Source organism: Callospermophilus lateralis, chromosome 14 (genome assembly GCF_048772815.1).
Source record: "Callospermophilus lateralis isolate mCalLat2 chromosome 14, mCalLat2.hap1, whole genome shotgun sequence".
NCBI classification, from domain to species: Eukaryota; Metazoa; Chordata; class Mammalia; order Rodentia; family Sciuridae; genus Callospermophilus; species Callospermophilus lateralis.
In genome coordinates this window covers 24,464,383-24,480,323 of record NC_135318.1, presented here as the reverse complement: position 1 = coordinate 24,480,323, position 15,941 = coordinate 24,464,383, and the positions used below count along the sequence as shown (strand labels likewise).

At 35.6% G+C, this 15,941-nt stretch overlaps 1 protein-coding gene across 4 annotated transcripts in view; it reads right to left on the bottom strand.

Annotated features, from left to right (window-relative positions):
- The window catches only part of Slc30a6 (solute carrier family 30 member 6), a 42,888-nt gene extending 27,239 nt beyond the window's left edge, over positions 1–15,649 (bottom strand). For 2 of the 4 annotated variants that reach the window (XM_076832568.1, XM_076832569.1), the window contains exons 1-4: positions 15,595–15,649; positions 9,012–9,098; positions 3,328–3,412; positions 2,128–2,170 (exon numbers count right to left, since the gene is read on the bottom strand). In XM_076832568.1, the coding sequence (XP_076688683.1) occupies positions 2,128–2,170; positions 3,328–3,412; positions 9,012–9,098; positions 15,595–15,597 (218 nt within the window). In that variant the 5' untranslated portion in view covers positions 15,598–15,649. Of the gene's footprint in view, positions 1–2,127; positions 2,171–3,327; positions 3,413–6,438; positions 6,591–9,011; positions 9,099–15,594 lie in introns of those variants that run through there. The other 2 variants (XM_076832570.1, XM_076832571.1) reach the window with 2 other exon arrangements.
- Between the last annotated feature and the right edge of the window lie 292 nt (positions 15,650–15,941).

The following is a 15,941-nucleotide window of genomic DNA, read 5'->3' as shown; positions in this document are numbered from 1 at the left end:
TTAACTACTGAGCCACATCCTAGCCCATTTTCAGATTTTATTTAGAGACAGGATCTCACTGAGTTTCTTAGGACCTCACTAAGTTGCTAAGGCTGGCTTTAAACTCAGGAATCCTCCTGCCTCAGCCTCCTGAGCCACTGCAACCACAGGCATGTGCCACTATGCCTACCTTGCTTGCTTTATTTATTTATTTAGGATAATATATTAAAACCTTACATAATTTATAAGTAAGATTTTTGAGGTTTGTTGACATTTCCTTAAAAATGAAATTCTGTAATTTTTTCTTGTGTCTTGATCTCTGATGTTTTAGACATGTGCCACCATGCCTAGCTTGCTTGCTTTATTTATTTATTTAGTGGTACTGGGCATTGAACCCAGTAGTGTTTCTACCTCTGAGCTACATTGCCAGAGCTTTTAAGAATTTTTGACATAAGGGGGCTGGGGCTGTAGTTCAGTGGTAGAGCACTTGCCTTGCATGTGTGAGGCAATGGGTTCGGTCCTCAGCACCACATAAAAATAAATAAACAAAGCCATTGTGTCCATCTACAAGTAAAAAAAAAAAAATTTAAAAAGGCAACTTACTAAAATTTTTTTTTTTCTGACATACAATCTTGCTAAATTGCTAGAATTAGAAGTATGTGCCACCATGCCTGGCTATTTAGATTCTAAACTTGTGCCTCTGCAACTAAGTCTTCCCCCTAGTAAGTATCAGTTTCTTGTTTACCCTTCCCATGAATATTTATAAAAATGTAAATAAATGAGTATAGTACACCGTATAGTGAGCAACTTTTCATAAGAGCCAGTTATACTTCTTTCCTTTTGTGAACTCTGTGTTTAAATGTTTTGTTTTCTTTATTCTACTAAACTGGTAAGCCCTTTAAGTATATCAGCAACATTAGTTTTTTTGTCCGAGAAATATTTTCTCAGGTTGTTCTCTGCGGTAATATTTGCTACCTAGAATTTCAAAAAGGGGTGGGGGGCGGGGAGGCTAAGTTCCAAGATGCCTAGTGTATGCCCCAAACTGTGAATAGCATTGAACCCTGTGCTGCATATATTCTGATTTTTTCTATAGGTACAAACCTATAATAAAGTTTAATTTATAGGGGCTGGGGTTGTGGCTCAGTGGTAGAATGCTTGCTATGCAGCATGTGTGAAGCACTGGGTTCAATTCTCAGTACCATATATAAATAAGTAAATAAAATAAAGGTCCATCAACAACTAATAAAAATATATTTTTTAAAAGTTTAATTTATAAATTAAGTTTAGTAAGAGATATAATAATAAAATAGAATCATAATAATGTACTATAATAAAATTTATGTGAATGTGGCAAATATCTTATTGTACTGTACCTTCTGTTTCTTGTAATGATGATGTGAGATGATACAATGCCTATATCATGAGATGAAGTGAGGTGAATGATGAGGGCATTGTAACACAGGGTTATGCTACTATGTAAGTATTACTTGAAAACAGTACTGGCATACTGCAATAGATAGTTGATCTGATAACTGAGACAACTCCTAAATGACTCAATTGCTAAGTTGCTGAGATGTTTCTATAGTATGGACACACTGGAGAAAGGGATGATTCATATCATGGGTTGGATACAATGGGATGGTGCCAGATTTCAACACACTACCTAGAAAGATACGCAATTTAAAACTTATGAATTTTTATTTCTGGAATTTTCCATTTAATATTTCTGGACTACAGTTGTCATGGATAACTGAAACTGCAGAAAGAGAATCCATAAATAAGGAGGGACTACAATAATCACTTGAATATGCTTAACTGGTTTAATTAATTTAGGGAGAATTTTTATAAGTATATGGTTTATTTTTTCTGGTCTTTTTTTTTTTTTGAAAGCAGAATCATTTTAAAGTTTTCTTCACATAGAATGTGTAAGTTTATGTTTATGACTGGATATTTATCTTTTCAATTAGTAAGTCAATGAAATATTTTCTTCTGTTATAATTCTTTAATATTAATTTGTACATATGGTCTACATTGATAATTTTACTTATTTAGTAAATTACTTTCCTTTAAGCAAAGAAAACTTCTTCATATATTCAGTGCAGCAATTTTTGGCTATAAAACATTAAGGAGATGTTTTAAAAAACTTACCTAAAAAGATCAAAAATGGTCAGGTAAGTATAGGCAGTTAAAGCTGTAAAACAACAAAAAAACCCAATTAACATGTTATTTAATTAATGCTTAAGAAAATACAGAAAGTCACCAAAATTGTTTATCAATGATTATCTATTACAAAAAAAAAAGCCTGTAGTCACTAGCAACCCTCATATATTAAAAAAAAAAAAAAATATATATATATATATGTATATATACATATATATATATATATATATATATTTCCAATAGGAAATTACGTAGTAAATCTGATTAATACATGTAACCAAGGTTGGTGAGCACAAAAGCTCATTTCAGAACCAGATTTCTGCATTGGAACAAATCAATCACCAAATACTCATAGTCACGTCACCATTTTTCTGCCTACTTTTGTCATTTCAGTACTATTTTAAATGTATCTTTTAAATAGCATGAAGAAAACAATGATGCATCAAAACATCAGAGATCAAGACATAAGAAAAAATTACAGAATTTCATTTTTAAGGAAATGTCAACAAACCTCAAAATCTTACTTATAAATTATGTAAGGTTTTAATATATTATCCTAAAAAGAACTCTATTTCACAAATATCCAGATTGAAAGGTGTTTTTTTAAAACTAACAGCTCATTGAAAATGATAATGTCCTATCAAGGGATGGTTGGGCATGCCTGTAATCCCAGCAAACTGGGAGGCTAAGGCAGGAGGATTGCAGTTCAAAACCAGCCTAAGCAATTTAGCAAGACCCTGTCTCAAAATGAAAAATAAAAAGAGCTGGGGATGTAACTCAGTGGTTAAGTGCTCCTGGATTCAATCCCTGGTACCATAAAAAACAAACAAACAGATAATTTCCTAATATGTCAACAAAACTTTATGGTTCACAGGTCTGTTTTTAAAGACATTAAAAAAAAAAAAGGGGGCTGGGGTTGGGTTGAGGCTCAGTGGTAGAGTGCCTGCCTAGCATGCATGAGGCACTAGGTTTGATCCTCATCACCACATAAAAATAAAGATATCGTGTCCACCTAAAACTAAAAAATAAATTTTTAAAAAAACAAAGGAAAATGTATTCTTTCATTTAAATCATTGAGTTATATACATTTCAGAAGAACATATTCTATGTTAAGGAAAATGCACCTTTATTTAAAATCATAAAAATAAAAATTAAACTAACTCCATAAAAATAATGACGATGACATACCTATACTATTAGTAGAACTGCACCACATAAGCAGGAAGCCAGTACATATCAAGTTAATTGCACCAAAGAGTAGTATCTTCCAGGACTGTGGAAAGGAAAATCTTTGATTTGTACAGTGGTAATAATTTCACTGGGTTTGTTCATGTTGCTGTAATTCATACTCTGATATTCAAAAGAACAAGCATAACTTCCTTCAAAAAGTTCATGTTACATTTTCTACACAAAAATTATCATCAACAAAATTGTTATATTATTATCATATACAAATCTAAAGGAATAATTCCTAAAGGGGAATTTTTCAAGAGAAAATATATTCTGGCACAGAAACTCTCAAATAATTGAGAAAACTATGCATGTAAATGTATATCATTTTTGTCTCTATAAATCTATATATACAATGATAAAGCAAATGGGGCAATGAAAACGACTGGTAAATCTAAAAAAAGGGAATAATGGCGTGCCTTATACTAATCTGGAAACTTTTATATACTTTGGAAATTATAGGAAAATGGGAAGTAATTTTTTAAAAAGGCAATGCTTGATAATTTCCCAAATAACTTATATGAAACAGGACTGCAAAAAGGAAAAATTACAATGGTTCAGAAGTTCACACAACAGGGAGGCCCTGAACTATGCCCTGAAAACAGGACTCAGAGGAAGGAGGACTGTATTCCAAAAGTAAAGAAAGAAGAGATCAAGTGAAGTGTTTTCAACTTTTGTCCTACCATACTTCATACAAAGTAGGGAAACCAATGCTTATTTCCAAGTAGAGGGCAAAGAAATTAATAAAAAGCCCTTTGTTTGGAGGTATTGAAATTAAAGAGATTTAGCTGTAAAGGTCAAGTGTGTTGTGGGACAGGATGGTCTTAGAATTCAGATGGAAAAGTATAGGTTTAGAAAAGAACAATCTCTCTGAGGGCTGGGGATGTGGCTCAAGCAGTAGCTCGCTCGCCTGGCATGCGTGCAGCCCGGGTTCCATCCTCAGCACCACATACAAACAAAAGATGTTGTGATTGCCAAAAACTAAAAAATAAATATTAAAATTCTCTCTCTCTCTCTCTCTCTCTCTCTCTTTAATAAAAGAAAAAAAGAACAGAAGCAGGGAAGCAGGGATGCAGGTGAGGTAGGGATGTTTGCATTTTAAGAAGTGATATGAGGCAAAAGACTCTAAAGCTAGTAAAGACTTTAATGAAATGATCAGACCTGGAGTCTAGTCAAAATAGGGATTCAAGAACAATCAGGAAAAGAGGATAATGTACACTAAAGCTGGGCATGATGGTGCATGCCTGTAATTTCAGACAGCTGGGAGACTTAAGGGAAGAAGATAATAAGTTTTAGGCCAGCCTTAGCAACACAGCAAGGCACTCAATAACTCAGCATGACTCCTGTCTCGAATAAAAAATTAAAGGGCTGGGGTGTAGTTTAGTTGTAGAATGCCCCTGAGCTCAATTCCCAGTCTTAGGGAAAAAAAAGTTAAAAAAGAATGTACTTTGAAAAATGACACTCTGTACTCTGTTGCTGGATCAAACTATTTATCCACCCAACAAATATCTCATTATCCTTTTTTTTTTTCAAGATGGACAGCATGCCTTTATTTATTCATTTATTTTTATGTGGTGCTGAGGATCGAACCCAGCGCCTCACACGTGCTAGGCAAACACTCTGCCACTGAGCTACAGCCTCAGGTCTCATTATCTATTTTGTGCCACACACTATTCTAGGAACTAAGAATGGATCAGTTAAAAAAAAAAAAAATTAAAAAAAAGAAAAACATACTTGATGCCGTTCCAGATTCCCTCTCACTCACTCTGCTCTAGCTATCCTCATCCAAGCCTCTTCTGCCCCAGGATATTTGCATTGCAGTTCCCATTTTCTCTTCCAGATATTTGCATGCTTATTGCTTTTGCCTTATTCCGATTTCTGTCCACATGTCAGTTTACCAAAAGGGTCTTTTCTGACCACTCTATCTGGAAGATAAACCTTTCCATATCTTCTATTACTTATCTTCTTATCCTACTTTATGAACCCAGGTCTTTGCACATGCTAGCACTCTAACACTGAGTTCCATCCCCAACCCATTTTGTTAGTAGTATTATTTTTATATGTTGATGGACCTTTATTTTATTCATTTATTTATATTTGGTGCTTAGAATCGAATCCAGGGCCTTACACATGCTAGGCAAGTGCTTTACCACTGAGCCACAACTCCAGCCCTTATTATTATGTTTTTGAAACAGGGTCTCTCTAATTCACTCAGACTGGCCTTGAACTTGTGTTCTTTCTGCTCAACCTCCTGAGTGGCTTGGTTTACAGGTGTGTGCCACCATTCACAGCACTTTCTTTCTTCCTAGTACTTATCACTATCTGACCTTAATATATTTGTTTATTGTTTGTCACTCAAGCTAGATCACTTCTTTTCCTTTAGTTAAAAAAAAAAAGAAGCAAGGGAGCTGGAGTTGTGGCTCAGTAGTATAGCGCTTGCCTCTCATTTGTGAGGGACTGGGTTCAATTATCACCACCACATATAAATAAGTGAATAAAATAAAGATCCATCAACAACTAAAAATATATTTAAAAAAACACAAGATAAACAGGCAAAAGGAAGATAACGGTGGTTTTGAAAGTTTCAGATTAGAAAAGAAAGAAATGGTATGAACTAGTCACCTAGGAAAGTGGGAAACTGAATGAACTAAGGAATTATTAGCATAAGCATTACTAATAATAGCCTGTTTGATCACGAATTCACAGTGACACAAGTAAGCAGAGTTTTCATTTCTCTCAGGTTAGATTCAGTAGTTTAGATGTAGGTACACGTTAGAATTTTCTAGGAAATATGATAGAATGGGGCACAAAGCAGTTAAGGGCACAGAATATGATAATGATGGAGCACAGAATACCCTGGATAAGGAAGTGAATGAGGATAAGGGAGGTGAAAAACAGTGACGATTTGGTAAAGTCAATAAATTGAAGGTCATAGTAAAATTGCAGAATGACTAGAGTTTGGGTAATAAGAATAAACTGGAAAGATAGGTGCTGGTGACTGCTGGGTGAAATTCTTGAAATTGAGACAATAGGATACAGTTCTTATGAGTGATAAGGTTTCTATATGACCACAGCAGTGGACTCCTGGGAGTGACCAAAGGCGAGATTGATTATTCATGATGAAGAAGTAAGGAACTGAAGCAGGATGTGGTGGCACATGTCTGCAATTCCAGATACTTGGGAGGTTGAGAGAGAAGAAACAGAAGTTTAAGTCCATGTGTCTGAAAAAATAAACAAAATAAAATAAAATAAAAAGGACTGAATATGTAGCTCAGTGGTAGAGTACTTGCTTAGCATGTTCAGGCCTTGGGGTCAATCCCTAGTACCACCAAAAGAGAGTGATAGGTGGTAAGGAACTGAGATGGATCTTAAAATGTGAACCAACATTTATGAGCAATGAAGAGATGAACCAAGGTATTTCTTAAGATTTAAATTTTCATAGAGAATATATGTACAGTTCAAGTGTTCCTATGTAATAGTCCCCGTATTATCTGTAGGTGATATGGTCCCAGATCCCAGTAGATGACTGAAACTGTGGACAGAACCCTGTATAAACTATACACTATGTTTTGTTCTATATGTATATACCTACAAGTTTACTTAAAAATTAAGCAGAATATAAAAATAACAATAATAATTAAAATGAACAATTTTCATAATATACCATACTAAAAATTATGTTGAGTGTGAAAATATTTTATTGTACTGTGTATCTTAGCAGCCTCAGTATATAATTTTTCTTTATTAAGATGAGAATTATTTGGGGCTGGGGATGTGGCTCAAGTGGTAGCGTGCTTGCCTGGCATGCGTGTGGCCCGGGTTTGATCCTCAGCACCACATACAAAGATGTTGTGTCTGCCAATAACTAAAAAATAAATATTAAAATTCTCTCTCTCTCTCTCTCTCTCTCTCTCTCTCTCTTCCCTCTCTCTCTCTCTCTTTAAAAAAAAAAAAAAATGAGAATTAGGGCTGGGGTCATGGCTCAGCAGTAGCGCACTTCCCTAGCATGCATGAGGCATTGGGTTCGATTCTTAGCACCACATACAAACAAATAAAAAATAAAGGTCCATCAACAACTAAAAAAATATTTAAAAAAAAAGATGAGAATTAGCAACTTCCATTTAAAGAAAGTACTATACTTTGGCATATCCAAATTGCCAGCATCACTGTTGTACTTTAGCATTATTTCAACACAAGCATTATGATAGCAATGTTGTGACAGTTGATCTGATAATCAAGGCAGCTAATAAGTGATAACAGGTGGGTAGTATAAACTGGACAAAGCCATGACTCATGTCCCACAAGGGACAAAGTAGGAGAGTGTAAGATTCTGCTATGCTACTCAGAATGACACACAATTGAAAACTTATGGATTATTTATTTCTGGAATTTTCCATTTAATACTTTCACAGTTGACCTCAGACAACTAAATCTGAATATAAGGAGGAAATATTATTTTTTGGTTTTGTTCCTATTACCTGTTCTATGGTTTATTGTACTTCAAAAAAGTGCATGGTTAGGACTGAGGCTATAGCTCAGTGGCAGAGCGCTTGCCTAGTATGTGCGAGGCCCTGGGTTTGATCCTTAGCATCATATACAAATAAAATAAAGGCATTCTATCCATCTACAACTACAAAAATTTTTTTTAAAAAAATGCATGGGTAAAGAATGTCTCTTTACTTATATAATATAGCTGCTTTCTATCAGTATTACAGTGCTATATCTATCTGTTCTGAGAGATCATGCTAAATGAAATATATATTTAACAAACAGATGAATTCTCTATAATTGGCTCTTTAAATCTAACATTCAGGGGATGATAATATTTCCAAATGCTAGATTTATTGAGTTCTGACTATATTTCAAATTTTTAGGAATAGGAGATATAATGATGAATAACAAAAAAAGAAGCTTCTAGTCTAGTTCACAATTCAAGGGCACTATTCCTGGTACTCTTTATTACTGTGTTCCATGGAAACTGGCTTTAAAGCTCATTAACATTTATTGAGTGCTTATTCTGTGTATCTATAAAAAGGTGAGCAAAACAGACGTAGTCACTGGCCTCAAAGAGCTTATAATTTAATATTGAGAAGAATGAAAAACAGAAGATCTACATATGATCAAGTAAGAGAGAAATTATATCTTTTTATTTATAGTCTCAAAGCATGACACAGTTTCTTGCCTCATTAATTTTCCTGTTATGAATGAGAAAACTTGGCTTTAGATTACATTCAATTTTTAAAAAATATTAAAGACAAAAGGAATCCATAAAAGAAAACAAAATTTATTTAAAATTCTTTAGAATTACAATAAAAACTTTAACTAATGCCTTGCTTCCTCCCACCAAAGATCATGTAACTCAGGCTGAGTATTGTAGCTCAGTGGTAGAGCGCTTGCCTAGCATATATGAGGCACTGGGTTTGATTCTCAACACCACATGTAAACAAATAAAGTAAAGATCCATTGACAACTAATAAAATATTTAAAAAAAATAACTGTAATTAAAAAAAATACTTATCCAACATGGAAAAATGAGAACAATATGGTGGGGCCAAAAGTGATTTCTATTTGCCTTAAAAATTACCATTTTTAGATGTTGTAATGTTGTTTTATAGTAAAGTTGGGGTTAGGAGATAACTTACCCTTCGGTCAGCTGCTACAAGTCTAAATTCCTGTAATAACTTGCCAAAAAAAGATCTTTGCGGTTTTCGAAAGAGATGAATTGTCCCCTTTAAAACAAAACAAACAAAAATAATATCAGCACTTAAGCATCTAATGTTCTTCCTAGTTCCTGTGATGTTATAGTACTAATAACAACAACTAACATTTATTGAGTACTCCACATGACAAAGCACTTATTCTAGACCCTTTACATGTATTTATCAATTTAATACTCACAACAATCCTGTGTGGTAGAAACAATTTTTACATTTGGTAAGTTGTCTAAAGTCACAAAGCTAGTATCTTGGTAGGGTTTCAAATTTAGGCATTTTAGCTCTAGATTACTCTTAGAAAAGGAAAGGGGAAATGGAAATTTCCAAATAGCCCCACTAGAAAGAAAATATTACAATTAACCTAATCAAACCTAAACATATGAAAGTTCTGGCAGCTATTATAGTAAAACCCCTTAGGCATTCAGTCAAAAGCATCTGACACCCTAGCTAGTATCCATGATCTCTACCAGTATACAGCACGAGGCTAGCACTGAAAAGGGCGGGCAGTAGGGTTACCAGAGAGACAGACCAAGTGACAATTTGAGGAGATTTTTGGCCCAAGTTTAGGAAACCATGTGGGAAAGCTTTTAAGGGAACGTTCAGGTGAGGCATGGTAGAGAACATCTGTAATCCCAGCAATTTAGGAGGACGAGGCAGAAGAACTTCAAGTTCTAGGCCAGTGTCAGCAACTTAGCAAAATGCAGACTGCAAAGGGCTGGTGGTATAGTTCAGTGGTTGAGTGCCCTGGCGTTTGATTTCCAATACCAAGGGTTCAAATACAGATGAGAAAATAACTTATGATAAAGGCAGTATCTAATAGCAGTGAGAGAAAATATGAGCTATTCAAAAATGTATTCCAATGAAGGAAATGTTGCATCCTTACTATTCTTTATTCTGATTTGTTATTTAAAAATTAAAATACAAAAGCATGCCTGAAGAAAATATGGATTATAATTTCATCATCTTGGAGTTGAGGATGTGGTATAGGACAGAGGCAGAAACCTAATTTATGTCTCTGAGGAAGACCAAAAGGGGTATTTTAGTTGTGTGCTACAGTTAAATGAAGTTATAATATTTAATGGAAATAATGGGAACAATGCCAAAAGATATGTGATCATTAACTATTCCATTAAAAATACTTAAACCTTTTTATACTGAAAATATGGCATGGCCCTGTTAATTTGTCTAGCATAGGTTTCCAAAAGCAAAAGTCTACAGCTACTTTTAAGTCAAAGACCTTCATAATTTATAATATTTTTTTTGTGGTGCTGGGATTGAATCCAAGGCTTTATTCATGTGAGGCCAGCACTCCAACTAAGCAATATCAACAGCCCAATTTATAATAATTTGATTGCTATGTGTCACAACTTAAGTATTTGTATTTAAAAAAAAAATACTTTCCTTGATGGTAAACGCCACACTCATTCTAACAACCACAGAACACTTCAACCTCACTAAGTTGGCCAGTTTCACTCAACTATTTAAGCTCCAGAAAACACTGGAACTGGGTTATTAACAGATTAAAACTGAAAAACTTTCAGATTCAATTCAAACACAGGAATGATTTTCTTACATAGTTAAGAAAACATCTCAGTAGTTATAAGAAGGCATGTCCCCTCATTGCTGGTAGGACTGCAAATTGGTGGGAATCAGTATGTAGATTCCACAGAAAATTTGGAATGGAATCACCATTTGACCCAGTTATCCCACTCCTTGGTTTATACCCAAAGGACTTAAAATTAGCATACTACAGTGATGCTGTCATATCAATGTTTATAGCAGCTCAATTCACAACAGCTAAACTATGAAGGTGCCCTTCAACAGATGAATGGATAAAGAAAATGTGGTGGGCTGGGGATGTGGCTCAAGTGGTAGCGCGCTCGCCTGGCATGCATGCGGCCCGGGTTCGATCCTCAGCACCACATACAAAGATGTTGTGTCCGCCAAAAACTAAAAAATAAATATTAAAAATTTTAAAAAAAATGTGGTACATACACAATGGAATATTGCTCTGCCTTAAATTATGGCATTTATGGGTAAATGGATGGAGCTGGAAAATATCATGCTAAGCGAAATAAGCCAATCCCCAAAAACCAAAGGCCGAATATTTTCTCTGATAAGCAGATGCTGATCCATAATGTGGGGAGAGGTAGGGAAGAATGATGGAACTTTGGATTGTGCAGAGGGGAGTGTGGGCAAGTGCTGGGATGGGAAAGACTTTGGAATGAGACTGACATTATTACCCTATATACATGTATGATTACACTATTGGTGTGACTCTGCACCATGTACAGCCAGAAGTTGTGCTCCATTTGTGTACAATGTGTCAAAATGCATTCTACTGTCATGTATAACTAAGCAGATTAAAAAAAAAAAAAGAAGGAAGGTGTGTCCCATTCTTCAAAGCTTAGACATGCATTAGTTACATTATGCTGAGACTTCCTGTCAGAGAATGGGCAAAGCATAAAAGTATGGTATAAGAAAAATATCAATAGGATGTCAATAATTGTTGATGCCAAGATATGGGTACATAGGGCTCATTAACAGTCTCTTTACTTTTGTGTGTGTTTGAAATCTGTCATAATTAAAAGCAGTAGAATACAATCTGAGAATTGAAATGTTGCACTCCATTTGTGTATGATGAATTGAAATGCATCCTACTGTCATGTACAATAAGTAGAATAAAAATATTTTAAAAATTTAAAAAATAAAAAGCAGTAGAATAATAAAGTAAAACATTTTGAAAAGTAAAAATAAACACTAGAAGTGTTACTAATTTTGTTATCCAAATAAAGACTAGTATTTATCTGGGTGCAGTGGCACATGCACATAATCCCAGCAATTTAGGAGGCTGAAGTAGGAGGATTGCAAGTTCAAGGCCAGCCTCAGTAACTTAATAAGACCCTGTCTCAAATTTTTAAAAACAGCTGGGGGGGGGCTGGGGTTGTGGCTCAGTGGTAGAGCGCTCATCTAGCATGCGCAGGGCCCTGGGTTCTATCCTCAGCACCACATAAAACTAAATGTTTGGAATAAATGTATTGTGTTCATCTACAACTAAAAATAAATATTAAAAAAAAAAAACAGCTGGGGGCAGTGGTGGTCACTCAATGGTACAGTGCTTCCCTAGCATGCACAAGACCCTGTGTACAATCCCCAGAACCACCAAAATTAAAAAAAAAAAAAAAAAAAAAAGTAACTCGTGTTTCTGTAAATCAAAGGCCCTGCTAAGCTAATTCAGTTTGATAGGTACAATATGCTATTTTCATTTGAGATGTTAATAAATGTTAATGTTAACAAATACATTGTGCAAGAATTATGTGTGGAATATTTTGGTCCGAAGATAATAAATGTTGCTTAATATTGTTTTCCTTGAAAATCTTCTGTTTGACTTCAATCCATTTTGCTTATTACTTTAAGTTTCAGGTTAAGAAATTCAACAAGATTTTTAAAAGACAGATGTCCACTTTTGATACCATACTCACATTAAAAATGAAACAAAAATACTAACAGTTATATCATTCTTTCCAAAATTATATTGGTTCTCCGTTGCTATGAGAATAAACTCCAAATTTCACAAACTGAAATCTTGACTTGTTTTCAATAATTTAGCCTGTTTCTTTCTAGTCTTATTTCTTATTCCAGTTAGAAATTCTCAACTCTAGCTAAACTGGCCTACTCTTGATCACTGCAAAGTGAAAAGGTGAGACTTGTGTAATCCAAACTCTACTAACCCTGTCACAGTTCACCTATTTCCTCACCTAAATGAGATACATATTAGATTCAGAGTATATGAATAAGGACTGGGTATGGTGGTGCATACATATAATCCCAGTGACTGGGGAGACTGAGGCAGGAGGATTACAAGTTCAAGGACAGCCTGAAGAATTTAGTTAGACCCTGTCTCAAAATAAATAATAACTGGGAAGTGGCTCCATGATTAAGTGCTCCTAGACTCAATCCTGGATACAAAAAAGAAAGAAAAGTATGTGAATAAGAAACAAATGTTTCACTTCTTCCATGAACTCTTCCTAGATCATTCCAAACTGTAGTGCTTTCTATGTACTTTTATTATTTTTATTGTTAGCCAAAGGGTCATTTTCATTTTGTTATTGTACATTGTAAGTTAAATTTTTACTAACACCACTAAAGACAATGGCTATATTTTCTAAAAAAGCATATGAATCCATGAATGACTCATAAAAGTGTTTTTCCTAAAACATTTAAGATAAACCTAGGGACTGGGGATGTAGCTTAGTGATAGAGCGCTTGCCTTATATACACGAGAGAGGCCCTGAGTTAAATCTCTAGCAATTCTCTCTCTCATATACATACACAGAAACCTTGAATGCCATTATTTTCCTGTATTACTAATAATAAAGTTTCAAGCATAAACATTTAGTGCTATAGTTTACTTAAAAACAGATATTTATTGAAAACTTCCTCTGGACCGGGCACTGTACACAGTTCTGGGAATACCATAGTGACACATATGGTTCCTGCTCTCAATGAGCTCACAGTCTATGAGGTAAGAACAATCAAGTACACAGGTTTTTTTAAAAAAATATTTTTAGACGTCGATGGATCTTTATTTTTTTTAATATGTAGTGCTGAGAACTGAACCCAATGCCTCACACATGCTAGACAAGCGCTCTACCACTGAGCCACAACCCCAGTCCCACATGTACAGTTTTAATATAGTCTGGTAAGGGATACAGATGCTATTGGTAAAAAGCATAAGGTATCCAAATTTAAATTTGTAAGTTAATCAAAGTGTACAATCTGAAAAACCTCTGAATTTTAAGTTTCTTTTTAATTCACCCTCCACTCCCTTCATCAGTGTTTCAGGGCAAGTTAGGTTTTTAAGATATATATGCATTTTGTGAAGTTTTCTTTATGTAATAAAACTGCTTATTCATTTCAGAAAAAAGCATAAGTTATAATTATAAGAGCACAAAGGAAAAACTGCTCTCAGGACACTGGGTCATAAAGGAAAGGTTCATGAAAAAATTAAGGATATTTAAAGGTTAGGTTAGTAAGGATAGAGAGCTGGGGATGGAGAACAATGCAGGAAATGAAGTACCACATATAAATTAGGCACAAAGTAGGCTTTCCATGTTTTTCACTGTGGCTGAAATAAGGAGGGGTGTGTGTGTGTGTGTGTGTGTGTGTGTGTATAAAAGGGTCTGTAAAGGTAAAAAGATAAGAAGTTGACTATGGACGGTTTTGTAATAACCAAAGTAATAACTCTGCCTTGAGGGTTACAGGAAAAAAAAATTTTCCCTTCAGTACTAGGGATTGAACCCACGGCCTCATACATGCTAGTCAAGTGCTCTACCACCAAGCTACTGAGCTGCACCCCCAGTCTTGTTTATTTTGAGACAGGATCCTAGCTAAACTGCTCTGACTGGCCTCAAACTTGTGATCCTCCTGGTTCAGCCTCCCCAGTAACTAGAATGGCAGGCATGTTCCACCATGCCCAGAAAAAAAAAAAAAAAAAAGGAAAAACTTCAAGCAAGGACATGACATGGTCAAATTTTAGAAATATAATTTCAGCTATCCAATAGTGAATGTTTTGAAGTAAAGCATAACTAGAAACTATTTGGTCATTAGGAAAAAAGAAAGAAAAGTAAACTTTAACCCACTTTCCCTGTTCAAAGACTTAGAAAATTTACAGAAATTCGACCACATCCACTTAAGGAAGAACAGCTTAGGTTAAGAAATGTAATCCCTTTATCATACATAGGCTACCCATAAGTGTCAATAAATTTTTCTCAGTTTCAAGAAACACACACCACTTTGCCATCTGACATTACAAGATTAAATTGCAACACTTATATATTGATTTTTAAAGGCCTAAAGTGACTAATTCTTCTAATAAATTGTGATGAAACATCATATCTCAACAATTATAACGAATAGTGGGATCGTTCACTAATTTCTACAAAAACATAAATAAAGTAGTAATAAAATGCTCTATTAACACCTCGGCTCTGTGTAATCACTGTTCCTTACGGAACATGCTGCCATACCAAGCTACCTGCCACTCAAGAAACCCAAGTTGCAGGATCGGGTGTCTGTCATAAAACCCTCCTCCTAACTTTGTTTCCCCTGGCGTTACTGTCACTTCTCTAAGCATCACATAATCGTCGTGGTTGCTGCGGACTTGTTTTCAGATCTTTTGCTGGTCATGTAGTCGCTGACGCCGGAAAAGGCTTTTATTTTTATAGAGAGGAAATCTCGGCAGGGGAAGCCATAAATTCTCCAGGAGCTGAAAGCTTGGCCTGGAGCGGAACTCGGATCCCGAGAAGCAAAGGAACGGGGTGAAGAACAGAAAGGGACCAGGGATGTGGGGGGAACCATTTGGACGACAGCCGCTTCTCCTCGGGGGCCCGACAGCAACTCCGACGACCCCTCCTCTGAGAGGCTGAGGCATTTCAAGTCAGCTTCGGAAGAGAAAAGATAACAGGAATCACCTATGACAGAAACCCTCATTACCCCTAGGCCAACTCACCATGATAAGGAGCTGCACAGCTCCCGCCGGAAGACGCTGTGGGGGCTCAATTTGCCCAGTGCGGAAGGGGAGGGGCACCAGAGGCCTATTGGCTGCGAAAGACGCGGGGGCGGAAGTACGTGCCCAGGCCTCGGGGTCCCGCCCCTTCCCGGTTGCTGAGCATCTTAGATGTGGAGGTGAAGGCGGCGGCTAGACCGTCCCTGTGTTCCTTGTGTTGCCAATGACTTGAGCTGTTGAGGCCAGTGACAAGGAGCAGTTAAAGTTTATTTTAACACTGGGAAAATGTCGCTGACTGCTGAAGCACTTATATCTATGTTGTGTGATTAAATTTTTACGAAATGAATAGT